Here is an 18,463-nt window from a genome sequence, read left to right on the forward strand (position 1 = left end):
CCCCCAACCACGCTTCCCCTCACTATTGTCCCTCGCACCACTCGTGTATATAAGCCTTGTATATATCACTTGATTCAGTGGTGCTCCTCTCACTCACTGGGATCCCACGGGTATAGAAACATTGAGGACAGTGTCCTGACATCCTGATTGTTTTCTTGCCGCATGCTCTGTCCGGACAAGGTGGGAGAAGACCATCACTGCGATTCGAGCAAAGAAAAGGAAGACGCCCAGCAGGGGGGAAACTTGTCACCACGGATCCCGCAGCCTTTTCCCGAGAAAGACTTACCTCCAGGAGTCAAAGGACATTTACTAAAATAAAACCTTATCTAGCAAGAACCAGTCTCCGTGCCCTCACTGCGACCCCGCCACAGCTGGTGTCAGAAGTGGGATCCGCCACTTCCATCCCGTCACTCAAGATGGACCATATCATCCAGCATCTAATAAAGGGGCAGGAGAAATTGGAGTGGGCCACTGAACGTCAGATGACGTCGGCCGATGCAGACCGGGAGGTCTTTAAAAATACCATAGCAGCACAGATAAAGGGACTGCAAAAAGCGATACAGGCCCCTGGACCTTCCCCTATGGTAGAAGAGCGCCGGTACCCAACCCATCAGGAGTGTCGATACAGAAGTATGTAGTTGGGGAAGACCCGGATGCTTTCCTGACAAATTTTGAAAGAGCCGCAAGGGCCTGTGGTTGGCCTGAGGAAAAATGGCCGTACTTTCTCACGCCATTATTGTCAGGCGAAGCACAAGCAGCCTACCAGGTAGCAAATGCTGCCGGGAATAACCCCTATCAGGATTTAAAGGTTATAATCCTTGATCACTTAGGGCTCGAAGCAGAAGCGTATCGGGTGAGATTCAGAAAGGAGAAAGGGATACAAGGAGAGAACCCAAAAACCCTGTTCTTCCGCCTGAAAACAGCCGCAGACAAATGGCTAAGACCGGAGATCAATAGCAAAGAGGACATTAGGAACAGTATCTACTTAGAACAATTTATGGAGGCTCTCCCTTATGGGACTCAATGATGGCTCAAGCAGCATTCAGGACTGACTCCCGCTCAAGCTATAGAGATGGCTGCTAACTATACCCGGGCTCAACCCTGTGCTCTGATATGGGAGACTGACAAAACCTCCAAATCCACCACAGCCCCTAAACTAGAGAAAAAGAACAAAGCTGGGACTGAACCAATAAAGTATAGACCCCTCCGCCCTGAACTACCTCCTATGAGAGGACCGCAGTGTTTCGATTGTGGAGAATGGGGCCACCTCGCCCGCCTGTGCCCTCGTAGAAAACCTGCGGAGGAACAAATGGAGGTGGACTACATCCCAAAAGCAGTGATGTATACCTCCGAAATGGGACCCTCATTCTAAGTACGTGTTACTGTCAATTGCAAGAATATAAGGGCGTTACTAGACTCGGGTGTAGGCAGTCCGTCATACAGAAAAGACTAATACACTCACAACAAATACTCCCCAGCAAAACTGTATATATAAGATGCGTCCATGGGGATGTAAAACCCTACCCTTTGGCCATGGTAACATTACATCCAATAGGCAGACTCCCCTGTACAGTACAGGTAGGAGCCGTAGAATCTCTACCCGAAGATTTAATCATTGGGGTAGATATTCCGGACTTTCTGTCTTTGTTCCAAGCCGGAGTAACACTGTCTGAGAACAAAAAGAAAGCTCCCAGGGCTGCACTCCTAACCGCTGAGCCCTGGACCTTGGATCGCAATTTTAGATTTGCTCAATCGAACGATCCTACCCTCTTTAATGCCTGGGAACTGGCCCACATAGCCCTAACAACCCCTAGCAACTCCTATCCTAGGTTCACAATTGAAAAAGACTTGTTATATAGAGAAGGAAAGATCAATGAGCCCGGCAATTATTAGTACCCAGGGTGTTCAGGGAGCAGATTCTCTTTTATGCCCACACCCATCTGACTGCAGGTCATTCAGGGCCCGAGAAAACCACCCAAAACAACCTTGAACACTTTTATTGGCCAGGTATATATAAGGAAGCCAGTGAATATTGTAGCACTTGCGAGATATTTCAGAAAAGGAACATGTACAAGCTCCCAGCAGTACCCCTCCAACCCCTTCCCATAATCGGGACCCCATTCGAGAGGGTGGGTTTGGACTTAATTGGACCCCTGCCCCGTACCGCTAAGGGAAACACCTAATCCCTGGTAATCGTTGAGTATAGTACCCGCTTCCCTGAGGCCTTTGCCCTGAGAGCCCCGACAACCAAAAACGTGGCAGAGAAATTGTTGGAATTATTCTCAAGAGTTGGATTTCCCAAAGAAATTCTAACAGACCAGGCAACTCCTTTCGTGTCGCGCCTCATGACAGAAGTTTGCAACACATTGGATCTACATCACATACGCACCTCGGCTTACCACCCCCAAATGGACAGATTGGTGGAACGATACAATCGGACCCTCCAAACCACGCTTAAGAAGATGCTGTCCGGGGAAAACAAAGATTGGGGTAGATTACTACTGTTAGCGTTGTACGTGTTGAGAGCACAAGTTCAAAGCAGCCTTGGATATTCAGCTTTTGAGCTTCTATATGGACGACAGCCCCGTAGCCTTCTGGAAATAACAAAAGAAGCCTGGGAAAGAGAAGACGAGAACGAACAACGGTCTCTCCTGGAATATACACAGCAACTGAAAAGCAAACTAGGGAAACTGAGAAACCTAGCTTACTCTTAACTTGGAGAAGAGTCAGCAACGCCAAGAGAAAAACTATAATCGTGGAAAGAAGTGGAGAACTTTGTCCGTAGGTGATTGGGCCTTAATATTACTCCCATCCTCAACCAAGAAGTTCCAGAGCGAATGGCAGGGACCCTACCCCATCACTGAAACCTTGGGTAAATCCACCTACAGACTGCAGATGTCGCCCTCCCGCCAGCAATCTTTTCACATAAATCTCTTGAAGAAGTGGCTTGGGCCCCTTCCTAAATCGGCCCTGTGTGTACTGCCAATAGGACCCCATACCTCTACACTTAATCTGCTGCCAATAAACGAAGAACTGACAATGGATATGAAGAATGAGCTAATGGAGACCATACAACCATTCTCCGAAATGTTTTCAGACAGTCCCGGTAGAACTCACTTGATTGAACACACGATTGAAACAGAGAAGGGGAAATGCGTCAAGCAGAAACCCTACCGAATTCCGGCCGCCAAGAGGAAAGATGTAAAACGAGAAGTGCAAGAAATGCTATACGTAGGAGTGATACATCCCTCTAGAAGCCAATGGTCGTCACCAATCGTTATGGTCCCGAAACCGGACGGATCGACCAGATTCTGTATGGATTTCCGCGCTCTCAATTCCATATCGTCCTTCGACGCCTTCCCCATTCCTAGAGTGGATGAGCTCATCGAAAGAATAGGCGAAGCTCATTTTATCACAACCCTCGACCTAACCAAAGGATATTGGCAGGTACCCCTGAGAGAGGAAGACAAATGCAAAACAGCATTTTCCACGGATGATGGATGGACTATACGAATTCAATGTGCTACCATTTGGCCTTCATGGAGCCCCAGCAACGTTTCAGTGTCTCATGAGTGACGTTCTTCAGCCTTATACGGAATACTGTTCGGTGTATTTGAATAATTTGGTCATTTTCAGCAGAACCTGGACCGAACATCTAGAGCATATTAGGAGGATCCTTTCAGCTTTGAGAACAGCAGGGCTTCATGTCAACTCAAAAAAATCACGAGCCGCGTTCGCCAAAGTTAAATATCTAGGTTTTACGCTAGGTGAGGGAGTAAGAGCCCCCCAAAACGAAAAGATTAAAGCCATTACTTATTTATTTATTTCAAAGGTTTTATATAGCGCTACTGGACCCGAGAGTATCAGAGCGCTTCACAAGGCAGGTGAAAACAAACAATGAAATAAACTAAAAATTAAGCGAGAACGAGTTACAAAATGATAGTGTAATCAGCATGTCTAATGGGGCAAAGAGAATAGAGATAGAAATTAAGATGGAAATGGATAGTGAAAGTTAGGAGAGAGAGGGGTGAAGAGAGGGGGAGTAAGAGTATGAGGGCATAGAGAGGGGGAGTAAAGAGGAGTGCATAATAGAGGAGAGGGGAGTGAACATGTAAGGTGTCATTAACATAGATACCCCAATACTTGGAACATGTACAGTGTCAGTAACATTAGATACCCCAATATTTGTTGAGAAGAAGTATTTTTAGTTCTTTTTTGAAGAGAGGGTAAGAGGGGTTGCAACGGATATCTTTCGGGAGCGAGTTCCAGATTGTGGGAGCGTTACCAGAGAACGCACGGGATTGGGTCTTTTGACATTTTAGTCGAGGTGGGATCAGGACAAGGGAGTTGGTGCTCCTCGGGGATCTAGAGCAACCTGCTTTGTGTAGTTTTGTTGCAAGGTAGGAAGGGGTGTTTTGGTGGAGAGCTTTGTGAGTGATACAGGCAATATTATAGGTGGATCTACCTTCTTTGAGGACGGGGAAGGTGTGATCAAATTTTCTACAATCAGAGATGAGTCTTGCAGCAAGGCTGAGGACAGATTTAATTGGAGCAAGATGGATTTTAGGGGTGCCAGCCAAAGTGGCGTTGCCATAGTCAATCCTGGAAAGGACCAGCGATTGGACAACAAGTTTGAAATCTTCTGCAGGAATAAAAGGTTAAAGTTTCTTAAGGTGGAGAAGGGTGAAAAGAGCGCTTTTGGATGCATTTTTAATGTGAGGGATGAGATTAAGATTTTGGTCAATACTGATGCCTAGGGATTTGATAGAATTAGAGGTGGAGAGAGGGCAGTTTAGAGCTTTGATGTCATTTAACCAAAGTTGAATGGGAAGAGAATTATTTTTGGGGTTGAAAATTATGATTTCTGTTTTTTTGGGGTTAAGTTTGAGATGGTTCAGATGGAACCAGGTTTGAATTTTTTTCAGGGTCTCATTGAGGTGAAGAATGTCTTTACCTCTTTTTACCCACCTCTAAAATAGACTTAAGGGCATTTTTAGGGCTCATAGGCTACTATAGGAGGTTTTAAACAATTTTGCGGAGTTGGCTAGTCCTCTCACCGATCTGTTAAGAAAAGACACCAAACCGTCGCTCCTACAGAAACCCTCAGACCAGGCCATACAGGCATTTCAGAACCTTAAAACGGCCATAACAACCAGCCCCGTACTAATTGCCCCCGATTACAAGAAACCCTTCTACCTGGCCACTGATGCATCCAACACTGGCCTGGAAGCTGTACTGTCACAAATAGGGGATGACCATCTGGAACACCCCATCCTATTTATTAGCAGGAAACTACACCCCAGGGATGTCAAATACGCCACTGTAGAAAGGGAATGTCTCGCTATTCGGTGGGCCATAGAAAAGGACAACATTTTATTCTCTTAACAGATCACGCACCACTACAGTGGATGTATAGGAATAAATAGCAAAATCCACGTGTTCTAAGGTGGTTCCTATTCCTGCAGCCCTTTTCTTTTGAGATACAGCACAAGAAGGGTAGTGAGAACAGCAATGCTGACTTCCTGTCCCGTTCCATGTCTCTCCCCGATCGGGACCTCCTACCCTGAACTGGTGGACTGTAGATCCTGATGTTGCCCCCTCTCTCCCCCCTCACAAGAACGAATGGAGAGTCGACAAGCAATCTCTATGGCCGACACCAGAGGAAGATATAGGACACGCCTCCTTTAATTGGGCGTACCGTACTGAAGAGGAAGGCCCACCCCTGAATGACGCGGCCCTGGTCGGATTGGCCAAAAAGGAGGAAGAAGAAGGATCGGCGTGTGACATCACCCCAGAGGAGTTTGGGGTGACGAGTGGAGTAGGAAGAGAGTCGGAAGAACAGCGGAGCTGGGAGGCGAGTGGAATTCAGGAGGCGCAAGGAGAAGGGTTGCCGTACCGCGAGACGAACTGCCTGGCGAGAGTGTTGGAGCGCCAGGAGACCAACGTCCCCACGAGCCGCCGGGCCATGCTCCAGGAGGAGTGTGGCTTTAGCAGGTGCGTCAGCGGGTTTCAGGTTGGGTGGGGGGGGCGGGGAAACTCGTCTCGCTAGTTTAAACCCGACTTCGCTAACCTCTGACCACAGTGTAAATATCGTGTAGATACCTTTCCCATCCTACCGCTATTCCTTCACCCCCCCCAACCACGCTTCCCCTCACTATTGTCCCTCGCATCACTCGTGTATATAAGCCTTGTATATATCACTTGATCAGCGGTGCTCCTCTCACTCACTGGGACCCCACGGGTATAAAAACATTGAGGACGGTGTCCTGACATCCTGATTGTTTTCTCTCCGCATGCTCTGTCGGGACGAGGTGGGAGAAGACCATCACCGCGATTCGAGCAAAGAAAAGGAAGACGCCCAGCAGGGGGGAAACTTGTCACCACGGATACCGCAGCCTTTTCCCGAGAAAGACTTCCCTCCAGGAGTAAAAGGACATTTACTAAAATAAAACCTTATCTAGCAAGAACCAGTCTCCGTGCCCTCACTGCGACCCCGCCACAAAATGGTACCTCTTTTCTGTGGGTAGGCCTAGTGTCCGCGACAGGAAATGGCCCAAAATGCAACATTGACGCATCACATTTTTACAGTGAAATCTGACCCCTTTTTTGCAGTGCGCCCAGCTGTGGTTTTTGGATCCTAGCTCAGGCGGCACCTGGGGAAACCTAGCAAACCTGTACATTTTTTAAAACTAGACATCCTAGGGAATCCAGGATGTGGGGACTTGTGTTGCTTTTCACTAGGTTCTGTTACCCAGAATACCTAGCAAACCTCAAATTTAGCTGAAAAAATCTTATCTTATCTTATTTTTCTCACATTTCTGTGTGGGAAAGTTGAAGGATCAAAGACCTTACACAAATTTCCTACCACCCTGCATTCCCACAGGTATTCCGATAAAAATGTTACCTTACTTCTGTAGATGGGCCAAGTACCCGCGGCAGGTAAGGGCCCAAAACGTATTGTGAAGACATCACGATTACCTATCACAAAACAACCTGGTTTTGCAAGGGGGGCACCTGCGTGTTTGGTCTTGGGCTCAGCATCCATCTTGGGAAACCTACCTAACCCAGACATTTCTGAAAACTAGACAGCCAAGGGAGTCCAAGGATGTATGGCTTGCATGGACCCTACTAACCTCAAATTTAGCAAAAACTCAAATTTTCCTCACATTTCTGTCTGGAATCACCGCTCCGGCACAAAGTTTCTACCACCCAGCGTTCCCCTCGATCTCTCGAGTAAAATGATACCTCACGGAGAGCCGCAGAACCAACACATTACAGCATTAACAACAAGCATTTACAATGCAACGGTCTCGCCTTTGCAAAAGTTAGAGCTATTGGCATTGTAAATGACAAAATTGCCCATCGGTTTCATTGTACTTAACCACAGTAATGTCTTCCTCAAAGGGCCACTGCTCATCTGTGAGCTGGCAATTAGTTACAATTAAACACAAGGTTAAACTGTCCAGTCACAACACAATTATTTACCAGGCTGAACTAATTATTGCCACAATGTTACGTGAGGTCATGCACAAATAAGAGTCTACGCATGCAGGCAACATATTTTGTTTTGTTTCTTCAGGTTTTGTGCTGTAGTAACTTGGCAGCGAATTGGCTGGAGCCAATTGCTTTCTCGTTCTCCTTCATTCAGAAACCTCTGTTGCCACGTACAACTGCTTTCTTAGGTATTGTAGAGTTTCCATTGGAGATTTCCTGTAACTTCATATAAATTGAAGATTGGAGTTTTATTAAATAGAAAAATATAGCTTTGAATGGAGTCTGTGGCTCGTACAGGTCACAAGTTATAGAAACTATGAGCATGTCGTCTGCGCTGAGCTGGAAAGCGTCTAGTGCATGGAAGGTATCCGGGCTGCACAGCATACTGGGGTACAACACTCCCTTGTAGGGGAACAGCAGCTCTTCCGGGGCCTTCTCCTTCGCTGCAGCAGCGAGGTTTTCGTTCATTTCCACCAATCTCTTCAAGTTTGACATCTCGGTGCAGACTGTGGGAGGTGCTATGCGTAGGAGGGGAGGGCGGTGAGGCGCTGTGCGGAGGAGGGGAGGCTGCCAGGCGCTGTGCCAAGGAAGGCTTCGAGGCGCTGTGTCAAGTAGGGCTGCAATGCGCTATGCCAAAAAAGGCTGTGAGGCGCTGTGCCGAGGAGGGCTTCAAGGCTCTGTGCTGAGGAGGGCTTTGAGGCGCTGTGCTGAGGAGGGCTTCGAGGCGCTGTGCCAAGTAAGGCTGCGATGCGCTATGACAAGAAGGGCTGTGAGGCGCTGTGCCAAGGAGGACTTTGAGGCCTTGTGCCAAGGAGGGCTGTGAGGCGCTGTCCTGAGGAGGGCTGCGCGGCGCTGTGCCAAGAAGTGCTACGAGGCGCTGTGTCAAGGAGGGCTGCGAGGCACTGTGCGGAGGAGGGGCAGGCTGCAAGGTGCTGTGTGGAGGAGGGGAGGGCTGCGAGGCGCTGTGCGGAGGAGGGGAAGGTGGCAAGGCGCTGTGCGGAAGAGATAAGCTGAGACGGCTACTTGTGCGGACTCCCCACCAGGGTTGCATGGGGGTGGGGAGGCGGCCCAATAGAGGTCTCAGCAGGCACTTGCCAGCAGCTGCTGCCTTTATCAAAGCCCCCAGCCAAAGCACACAAGTCCTCGCTCCTGCCCAGTTAGATAGCTCCCTCAATGTGGCTATTCACACTCCCAAGCCACGGACCGGCTAGCCGAGCCTCCCTGCTGTCCCCCTGTCCCGTCCCCTCACGTGTACCCGCCCCTCTCCGCCGGCTCCTCAAATAAACACGGCTTTCACATCAGCCAGGCTGTCACGTGACCTGCAGAGCCACTTCAGAAGGATGGGGAGGGGGGAGGCACGGGAGCTGCAGGGGCGGGAACTCATAACGTTTTTCGTCTTGGCTCATATTCATAGCAGCATCAGGAAGGAGGGTGCCAGTCAGGGAAGCTGTTATCAGCGCCGCGCGCCTCTCTGCAGACTCCCACTGCATTCCAGAGAGGCGCGCGACGCGATCCGCTCTGAATTCAATGCTGTAGAGACAAGACCTGGCCGCGCGCACAATGTTATCCTATGGGAAAACGCTGCGCGCGGCCAGGTCTTGTCTCCCTTCGGCGTTCTCAGACTGCTGAGACGCCGACTATAGTTCTCTGGCGAGAACGCGCTTTTCAAGCGCGTTACAGCCGAGACCTAAAAAGGGACAATGTACACCGTGCCAGAGAAAGACAGACAAGACAAATATTACTGTACAACCAACTGTTCCTCAAGTATACACACATACTGGTTGGATTTGGCATGAGGGCGAGTGATGGTTTAATAAATAAAATTTTATTAACAAGAGCGTTCGCAAAAATGAAATGCACTGTAATAATTTAAAGGACAAAAACAGCTTGCTCGTGAGCTGTAATGCCACAAAATGGCACCAACCTCTTTACAGAACATTCATATACTTTTATACGTGTGCAACCAATGGGCTGACTGATAGTGTGGACTGGCATTTGGCTAGCAGTGTGTGTAGTGGCCAGCAGAAAGGCACTACTCACACCACCAGCCAAGCACCAGTCCACATTCACGGCCAGCCAAGCGCCAGTCCACATTCACGGCCAGCCAAGCGCCAGTCCACATTCACGGCCTGCCAAGCGCCAGCCACACACCCGGCCATCAAATGTTTTTTAATACAAAAAAGAACACAAATTGTAAGTGGATACAAAACTGCAAACACAAAATCTGAAACTAAATACATCGCACCAATACCAACCTTGAAACTGAATAAAAAAAATACAGAGCAGACAGTTCACTTTAGCACTCTTAGTTGCGCCCAAAAATAATTGTGTGTGTGGTACATTCTAAAACAAACAGGCACACACAGCGCAGTGTTAGAAGGACACTTGGGCAGTACATACGAGTCTCCTTCCGCGTACCTCTTCACCAACAGACTCTACATATCCTACTGGGAAAGTCTTTTGTGGGCGTGGGAGTAATGTGATCTGGAAAGTGGCGATCTTTCAATCTAGCCACATCCTCCACCACTCCAACTCTAGGAACACTTTCCTGTTCCACTACAAAAAGACTGCTTATCTCAGACTCCTGAAACTTAACATAAGTCATCATTGACTTAGGAGATCAATCTTTAAATACAACAAAAGCATTATAGGGTGCCAAGTGGAAAAGATGGATAGCCAAATTCTTATGCCAAATGTAAGCCTTACGAAGAGCAGTATAAGGTTTCAACCTCTGAGCTACTCTATCAACACCACCCATGTGCCTATTATAGTCTAAAATGCACCCAGGTTTGGGCACTTCAGCAACCTGAACCCAGTCACAGGTGAAGTACTTTCATTAAGGATGGTAGTCAGCATGTAGACATCTCTCCTGTCTGCAAACTTCCGAGCTAGAAGTTCCTCACTACAGAACGCAATGCACTGTCACCGCTCAAGGTTTTGACAAACCACTTCTTTTGGGAAACCTTCACGGTTAGAGCAGATTGTGCCGCAAGTAACAGTGTCCACTTTGACCAACTCCCTGAACAACTGTACACCAGTTAAAGACATACCCAGTCCTACTGTCACACAGCATATACATCTTAATTCCATTACGTGCCCTCTTGCTAGGAATGCACTGCCTAAAAACCTAGCAGCCCTTGAAAAAGACCAAAGACTCATCCACAGATATTTCTTTCCCTGGAGCATAGAGCTCAGAAAATCAATCCACAAAGTGATCAATGACAGACCTTATCTTAAAAATACGGTCACAATGAGGGCGATCTCCTGGCAACGCTAAATAAACCATTACCGCCAAAATGCAGCATCCGAAGCAGAAGCAAATACCGATCATGACTCTTGATTGCTGGAAATATAGCCATTGCCATCAAGGGACTAGTATACCAATATGAAGACATCGATGGCATTCTTATCAAGCCCATCAAAAAAGTTAAACCCAAGAATTTCTTCACCTCTTCCAGATTTGTAGGAGTCCACCGGGTAGCTCTAGAGTCTGGCCCAAGTCTGGCACTGTTGACCCTAAAATACTGTTCAGCATACTACTTAGTCTGCTCGACAATCTCCACCAAAAGTACATCATTCATAAACAACTGAAAAAATGTATAGGCAAAGAAAATTCTGTATCCACTCTACACATTGGGACACCAGTAAAGTCAGGCAATGCCGACTGCACCATGCCCGGGGCAACCCAGACGTCAGCTCTTCCAATGGGAAGACTTGCAGCCTAGGCTGCAGTCCTTATGCCTCTTGCTGCACTATCGGTACATCAATGTCCACCTCTAAAACAGGCATTTCATCTGCACTAAGAGTGGCTTCATATGAAGATTCCTCTTGAACAGAAAATTCACTGCCAGAATCTTCCACTCCCTCCTCTGCCTCGTATGCAGAGTCAGTCTCATAATCATGGTTAGAGGAAGACTGGAAAAGCATACCAACATAGGGCGGCTAGCCATAATCTTTACTAAGAAAGGAGATTTCACAAACAAGTCAACAACCACGAACGCTGTGCAAAATAAGTAATAAAGTGTGGCTTTATCACATAGATCTATATACTCAAAAACTATACTACTCACTTGCCAGAGACATCTACACTCATCATTACCTACTCTGCAGAGACACAGCAAAAACCCAACAATTTCCCACTAGAAAGAAGAAAAAAAACAAATTACTCACAACAAAATACACATCAAACACTAATACAAAAAGACTCTCACACTCAATAAAACAGAAGCTAAACATACTGCTATTATTACACCATTTTCAAAAACACATTCATGCAGGGAAATGTTTCGCATTTAGAGTAAATAGTACAAAATATGTTTTCTTACCAACTGCATCCAACTACACAAACTGCAGATCTACTCTAGATGAAACCACAACCTGGAACATCAGTCAAAAGAGCAAAAGCCTTGACCTAGAATAAAAAGAAGAAATAAAACATTACAATCACAATTGACAAGAAATAAAACAATAACCATTATACCACGCGATGTCACTACTCAAATGGCCAATATGCCACCAAAGAAGACAGATAAACAGCCAAAAGTAAATAATAAATGATGTCCCATCCCGTAGGGGCAACCCTTAACCAAGGGACCATCACCAAACATAAATCAGGGGGAATGGGCCTTCAAATAGGCCCGAATTAGGAGGTGGTCCTTTCCCAAGGGATCACCCCATGCACTACAAAAAAATCCTATGCTTACTGAGGGCATTCCTGCTACAGGGGCGCGGGGTGGCAGTGGAAACTCCTACTCTACCATCCCTTATTGTGGGGGGTAGATAGGCTGGCCATAGGAGGAGCGCTAGAGCTTCCCCCATTGTGGGTGCCATGACGGAACCGTTCTGTGACTTATGATGGAACCATTCCGTCATGAGCTTGGAAGCGGTTAAAAAAGAGAGTAAGTAGTTGAATATAGACATTTTTAGACTGTGTGTTGACAACCATTCTTTCTATCAGTAATGTGTATTTTGGGGCCATATTCATTGAACATGAAATTCATCCATTGAGCATGGAATTTACCCCAATGGACAAGCAAAATTGGTGCATGTTACCCCAGGAAATTGAAAGTACTTGCTCCCATAATATTTCTTATCCTTGTACCAACAACGTGTTTGAGCAGGGAAGTGATAAAACATGTCCATAATCCAAGGACCATTCAGGAACAGAATCTTCCCTTGTTCAGGAGACGACGTTGGACTGTCGAGTCCAACTCTTTCTTGCATGTCAGTGAGGCAGTTTCTCATTCTCCACACTGCAGTGATGACACTCTGTATGCGGAGTATCTCATATGGCCATCCTTGGTCTCAGTACCAGCCTTTTACGGCTTTACAGTGACCCTCATTAAGAAAATATTCAGTGCCTGTAAAGGACGCCTTTAGAAAGAATGTAGCCCTCTACCACATCCCCTGCCCAAGTCTTTTCCAGGACCATGTCTACTATTATGCCAAATTTCCCTAATCAATATTTTATGAAGCTTCCAGCCTGGTCCTTGTCCTCTCGACTGTATTCTATCAGGCTTCCCAATTAATTTTTGAAGGAGGATCCAGTTTATTCTGGTTCTTGTAGAATTCCGTACTTGTACAGGTCTTTCCTCCACTAAGAAATTGACCCTCAGTCAGACCATGGTTCATTTCCATGAGAACAGTGTTGTCAGCTTGATAGTACAATAGGTTTGTTGGATCATAATCATCCTACAATGAGGGGCAGAGATGTTCTTCACACAAAACTTTACCTGTATTTCCCACACTGATCAGAGTTCTGGGATAAGTTGACAAACAGCCCATACAACCCTGTGCCTGTCCCTATTTCTCACATCTATAACCAGCAGGTGCAAACATGGTCAGAACCTGGTGCAGTGCCCTACCCATCCCCTATGGCTGTAAACCACAAAAAACTTGTCAGAGTTCAGTTGGGGTTCTCTCCATCAGTGCATTGCTGCACAAATTAGATAGTTAAAATAAAAACACAAAGAAGGAGGTCAGGGCAACAATGCCCCGCTCCAGTAGTTATCGCTTATTGTGGCTACTGTGTTGTTATTAGAACTAGGTGCAATGGACGTGACCTTCATGCGTCCCCAAAGGAGTGGTAAACAACCCTCCAAAACAAATTTAAGCAGAAATGGCCCTGCACTCAAAAAAACAATCCATTCTTTAACCGGACACCACTACTAACTTCTATGACAAACCTATCCCATCCACTTGTTTCTCTATTATTTCACTCGTTCACATGAGGACTAAACCACAAAGAGCATATGATCTGTCTTTCGCTATTCAAGCCCTGAAGAAGTCCCAAGAAGGACAAAACATGTCGGCTGTCTTGTCCATTACTTGCTGTGATTTTTAAAGAATTTTCAATGGAATAAAAGGAATCTTTTTCTACAACAAAAACGCTGACTAACGTTTTTTCATTTGGGAAGATATAACTTCACTTCCTTGTGTTGGACTATGGACATTAATTGCCTTTATCAATTACCTGCTTGTTCTTTTGAGTGCAGGGCCATTTCTGCGCAAATAAGATAGTTCCCTACACGACAATGTGCTGGCTTTGAAAGCTTTCATTCAAGTAGTCATGCCTGTAATGGTAATTCTGCATGCTTATAACACCACAGCCATTCTGCGTTCAAAAGCAATGGAATACTCACAAGAACCCTGTCAGGTTCTAGCAAAAATGCGAGGGAGTTCTCGCATCTACAGAGTGTGAGTGTGAGTGTGTGTACACGTACGGGTGTGTGGGTGTGTGTGTACACGTACGGGTGTGTGGGTGTGTGTACACGTACGGGTGTGTGTGTGCGGCTAGATGGGATCAACAGCCACAGAGTGAACAACCTGAGCAGGTGACCCCTACCCTCCCACAAGTAGAAAATACCCCCTTCGAGGAGGAATGGTTTCAGATATCCACAGAACCTGATCAACAGAAAAGCTTTATGAAGCACTACTGAGAGCGGGGATTTGGATCCATCCACATGTGATGAACTTGAGTACAGATTCTGACTGGGATGAACTTGAGTGCTTCCTCTGAAATAGTGCTTGTATGTACATTTTGCCTTGTGAGAAAGCTTATGTTCAATATAGGAGGACTGAGTTGATTATGGGGATAGGCTAGTGGGCAAGGCTGTAGACCTGAGCTGTCCATAATGAAAAGTTATGATAAAGGCAATAAGCTTTGATTTATTTATTCTGAAAAGCATAGGCTTTAACGGAAGGGTTGCCATTATACTGTGTTATACCTTACAGACTAGTATTTTGGTCCTTGATTTGGTGTTGGGAACCCCAGTGACAATCCTTGGGTTATAAGATTTTCTCTTTGAGAATCCTTATTGTGCCTTTTTCGAAGGGTTCATTTTTATTTTGCTAACTGTAATTTTGTACATATTTGTAATTTTGACTGCATACGTATAATTGCCTTGCGGGAATGCTTATGTGGAATACAGAAGGCCAGAGCTGATTGTTGGAGGAAATCAATAATAAAGACCATCTGACTGATTGGTTCATTGGAAAAGGTTATTTCAGAGTCCACAGGTACAAAGTTTGTGTTATGAAAACGAATGAGAAATGCAGCAGGCATGATTTATTTATTGTGCAAATAGATTTGTAAAGCAACTAAGCATTAAGAGTGAATTGTTTTTTTCACTACGTTAAAGCCTGTAGACAATTATTGTGTCAGATTAATGTAGCAATCAAGGGTTTTGGTGTTGGTTACCCCCAACTGGCCAAACCTGCACAGAAGATTTGCTCTGCGATAATCCTTGTTTAACCCTCTTGTGAGGAGTTGAATATTATTTTTCCAACTGCCATTTTGTGTATGTATAATTCTTTGATAATATGCATCAGAATTGCCTTGTGGGAAAGCTTATGCAGAAGTAGGCCTGAGTTATGTTGAAGAGCCAATGTTAAAGGCTTTAGGCATGATTGGTTAATTGGAAACATTTGTCAGATGCCATAGGTCTGATCTTTTTATTATGAAATGTTTTTACGTTATGGCAAAGGCCATAGGCCTGACCAATTTATTGTGAAAATCATTTTTTATTTTAAGCCTATAGGGCTTTGATGGTAGATTGTCGTTACACTGTGCTAAACGCTGTAGAGAAATATTTTGATAATGGAATCTCTTAGATTACTGTAGTAGGTAAGGATTTGGGGGTTGGTTATTTCCCTTGATAAACTCTTAGGTTTGAAGATTTGCCCTGTAATAACATTTGCGAGACCCTATTGGGAGGGGAAATGGTACTGTAAGGTGTGGTTTTGTCTGATGCTTGTAATTAAAAATAATTAAACAAACCACTACATACATACATTTACATACATAGAGGGTCTTGGGGTTAACCTGCTTGTGTCTCGGTTAGTGTCATTTACATTCTACTTCTTCCAACCACTGTATTAGGCACGAGTCAATAGTGTGGCCCATTTCTGCAGTGGACTTTTTTGCAATGTGAATGATGTTATTTTTGCCAATCGTGCACTTTCCCCTGAAAATGAATGAGGTTCAGTGCCTGGGCTGGTGGGAAGTACATTAGGTCCCCTTTCACTTATTCTTCTCTTCCTTTTTTAGAACAATTTGCTGCTCTTCAGTGAGATCTACACATGCACTTTACTATTATGTTTACTTTATCCTGTTTATGCTTGTTTACTTTGCCATTCATATATTGTTGATGGTTAGGTGAGTGAATTCAAGAATTTGTTAACATGTGGATCGAATAATATTTGAGGGCAAGGATGAGTAACATGGTGATGCATGTATTACCTAGTTAGTGCCTTACCACATCAGTGGCTGAGGAGGCACCTTCAGTTATGGCAGGCCTGACGGCAACGACAGAGCTTGTTTTTAAGGACGACGACTGGTGAAGGTATGGATGCAAACGTGGGATGGATGCAAACGTGCCAGATGGAAGGGGACATGGATACTACTGACATACAGTATGTGTCCAACTGTAGCTGCAGTTTCTGATTGCGCCAGTTGGTGGTGCTGTTGCTCATTGGTTGATAATGGGAGCCAGTCAATGGATTTGTGATAATGATTTTATAATTAAGGTTACTTTATACTTTTGATTTCTTAATGAATAAAAACCTAATTGGGTGTACCATGCCTTTGCTTATATGATCACCAGCAGGTTAATTTATTTCGGTGTGCATCGCACTATTTTGCCATATTCCAAGTTACATCACTCCATCCCCCTTTAATGAAATTACAGATAACCATGAAGCAGCAGTAGGAAATCTAAAACTTGGTCATTGTCTGAAAAAGTAACCATAACAACTGTCATTCTTAATACTCACTTCTAAGATTGGGGTGGTACAGTTTATGTAGGGCAGGAAGCTAAATGCCGAACATAAAAACGGAAAGTGAACTTCAGTTTCCTTTACATCAGTAGCATTGATTTGCAGAAGTTCAAGTAATGTTGCTCATTTTACCTTGTTGGCAAAAGCTATGAACATTTGCACTGTGCTTTGTCTTCAAACAACCCCCCCCATCCCACCAACGTAACAGATGCACACCTAGATGTAGATCTCCACACTCTAAACATGCCCCTTCTCACTTTCTGTCCCTCCAGTAAAGTATTTTCTGAATTTACCTTGAAGTGCAGTATGTATGGCTTGTTGAAAATGCAGAGGGTAGAGTAATACAATGATCTTTCTCATCTTTACCAATTATTTAGCAATTATTCCTTTTACGCTGTGGATAATCAAAACCTGCAGCAGCTTTGGGACTGGAATTACCACAACTTGACGATTGATGAGGGGAAGATGTACTTTGCTGTGAATCCCAAACTTTGCTTATCGGAGATCACCCGCATGGAGGAGGTGACAGGAACCAAAGGGCGCCAGAGCACCGGCGACATAAACCCGAAGAATAATGGCGAGCGCGCTTCTTGTAAGTAACAGAGCAGTTGTTTTGGAGGACGGGGTGGGTTCATTTCATACTCTTTCCTGTACCAATAGGGAATACAAATATTTGTAGAATAAAACTTATGGCTGGCCTTACCCGTTGGAACATGCCATTTACAGAGAACATAAGTATTTTTAACAACATGGTTAAGAATTTGTGTAGCATCAGTTTTGAATCTGTGGCTAAAAACACTGCAAATAGATGTTTCAGGATTTCTTCCAAATGCGATTGAAGTCTAGGGTGAGGCAGAAAAAAGTTCCAGGATTGGAGGGATATAGCCAGAAAAGTTTAAGTACTAGATGTTTGCCGAGCCATGTCTCCTTGTATAATGTAACCAATCTGCCGAATATTGCGATTGTCAAGCTTTATGCTATCTGCCGAATGATTGGTGAGGCGTTGAATGAGTGTTTGAGTATTCGTGTGCTCAGTGGATATGTCTTCACAATGACTAAAGCTAGCATGAAGCATTCTAAAATAATTAACTTTCTTCTGGATTTTTCACAGCAAAGTACTTGGTTAAATTGTTAATATTTTGTAAGCACAGTCAGTAAAGCATAAAGGGCCTAGTTACAATGTTGGTCGGAAAGCCTCTGACCAACATTGTAGGTTTAAAGTCCGACCGCTGTATAATGATGATGGCGGTCGGAGTTTAAACTGGCTGGGGAATCCGGCACGGTTCTGACGGGCTCATGGAGCAAGTCGAACAGGCCTCATAATCCCTTAAGGACGGCGTTTCCGCTGTCGGGTTTATGATGTCGGTTTCCGACAGCCAATCCATGTCGGCCTTTCTGACATGGATTGGCTGTCGGAAATTTCCTTTGGGACCCTGGCCATCCGCATTTGGCCCTGGGGGGGGCACCTATGGTGTCTCCCTAAACATCCCTGCACCATGTTGCATGCACCGTGAGGTTATTCAAAGAAACCTCATCGTTCAAGTCACGTTATTCGAAATAACAGTAAGTCAATAAGAATAACTCTACATTTTGTTACTGTTGAATAAGCTGGGACTTTTGCGGTCTGATAATAATAGAGATGACCTCTTTAAGGTGTGAACTCAATAGTTCTGTGTCGCTGTTTTAACATCAA

The 18,463-nt window shown here is 45.2% G+C and overlaps 1 protein-coding gene across 4 annotated transcripts in view; it reads left to right on the plus strand.

Moving 5' to 3' along the window:
* Positions 1 to 18,463, plus strand: part of IGF1R (insulin like growth factor 1 receptor) — a 1,553,571-nt gene that overhangs the window by 889,312 nt on the left and 645,796 nt on the right. For all 4 annotated transcript variants that reach the window (XR_013608878.1, XM_078683133.1, XM_078683132.1 and 1 more), the window contains one exon: positions 17,148 to 17,362. Coding sequence is in view for 3 of the 4 variants with exons in the window: in XM_078683133.1 (XP_078539259.1) it covers positions 17,148 to 17,362 (215 nt within the window). In the remaining variant the exon portion in view is untranslated. The remainder of the gene's footprint in view (positions 1 to 17,147; positions 17,363 to 18,463) is intronic.

This window comes from Lissotriton helveticus, chromosome 3_1 (assembly GCF_964261635.1).
Source record: "Lissotriton helveticus chromosome 3_1, aLisHel1.1, whole genome shotgun sequence".
Taxonomy (NCBI): domain Eukaryota; kingdom Metazoa; phylum Chordata; class Amphibia; order Caudata; family Salamandridae; genus Lissotriton; species Lissotriton helveticus.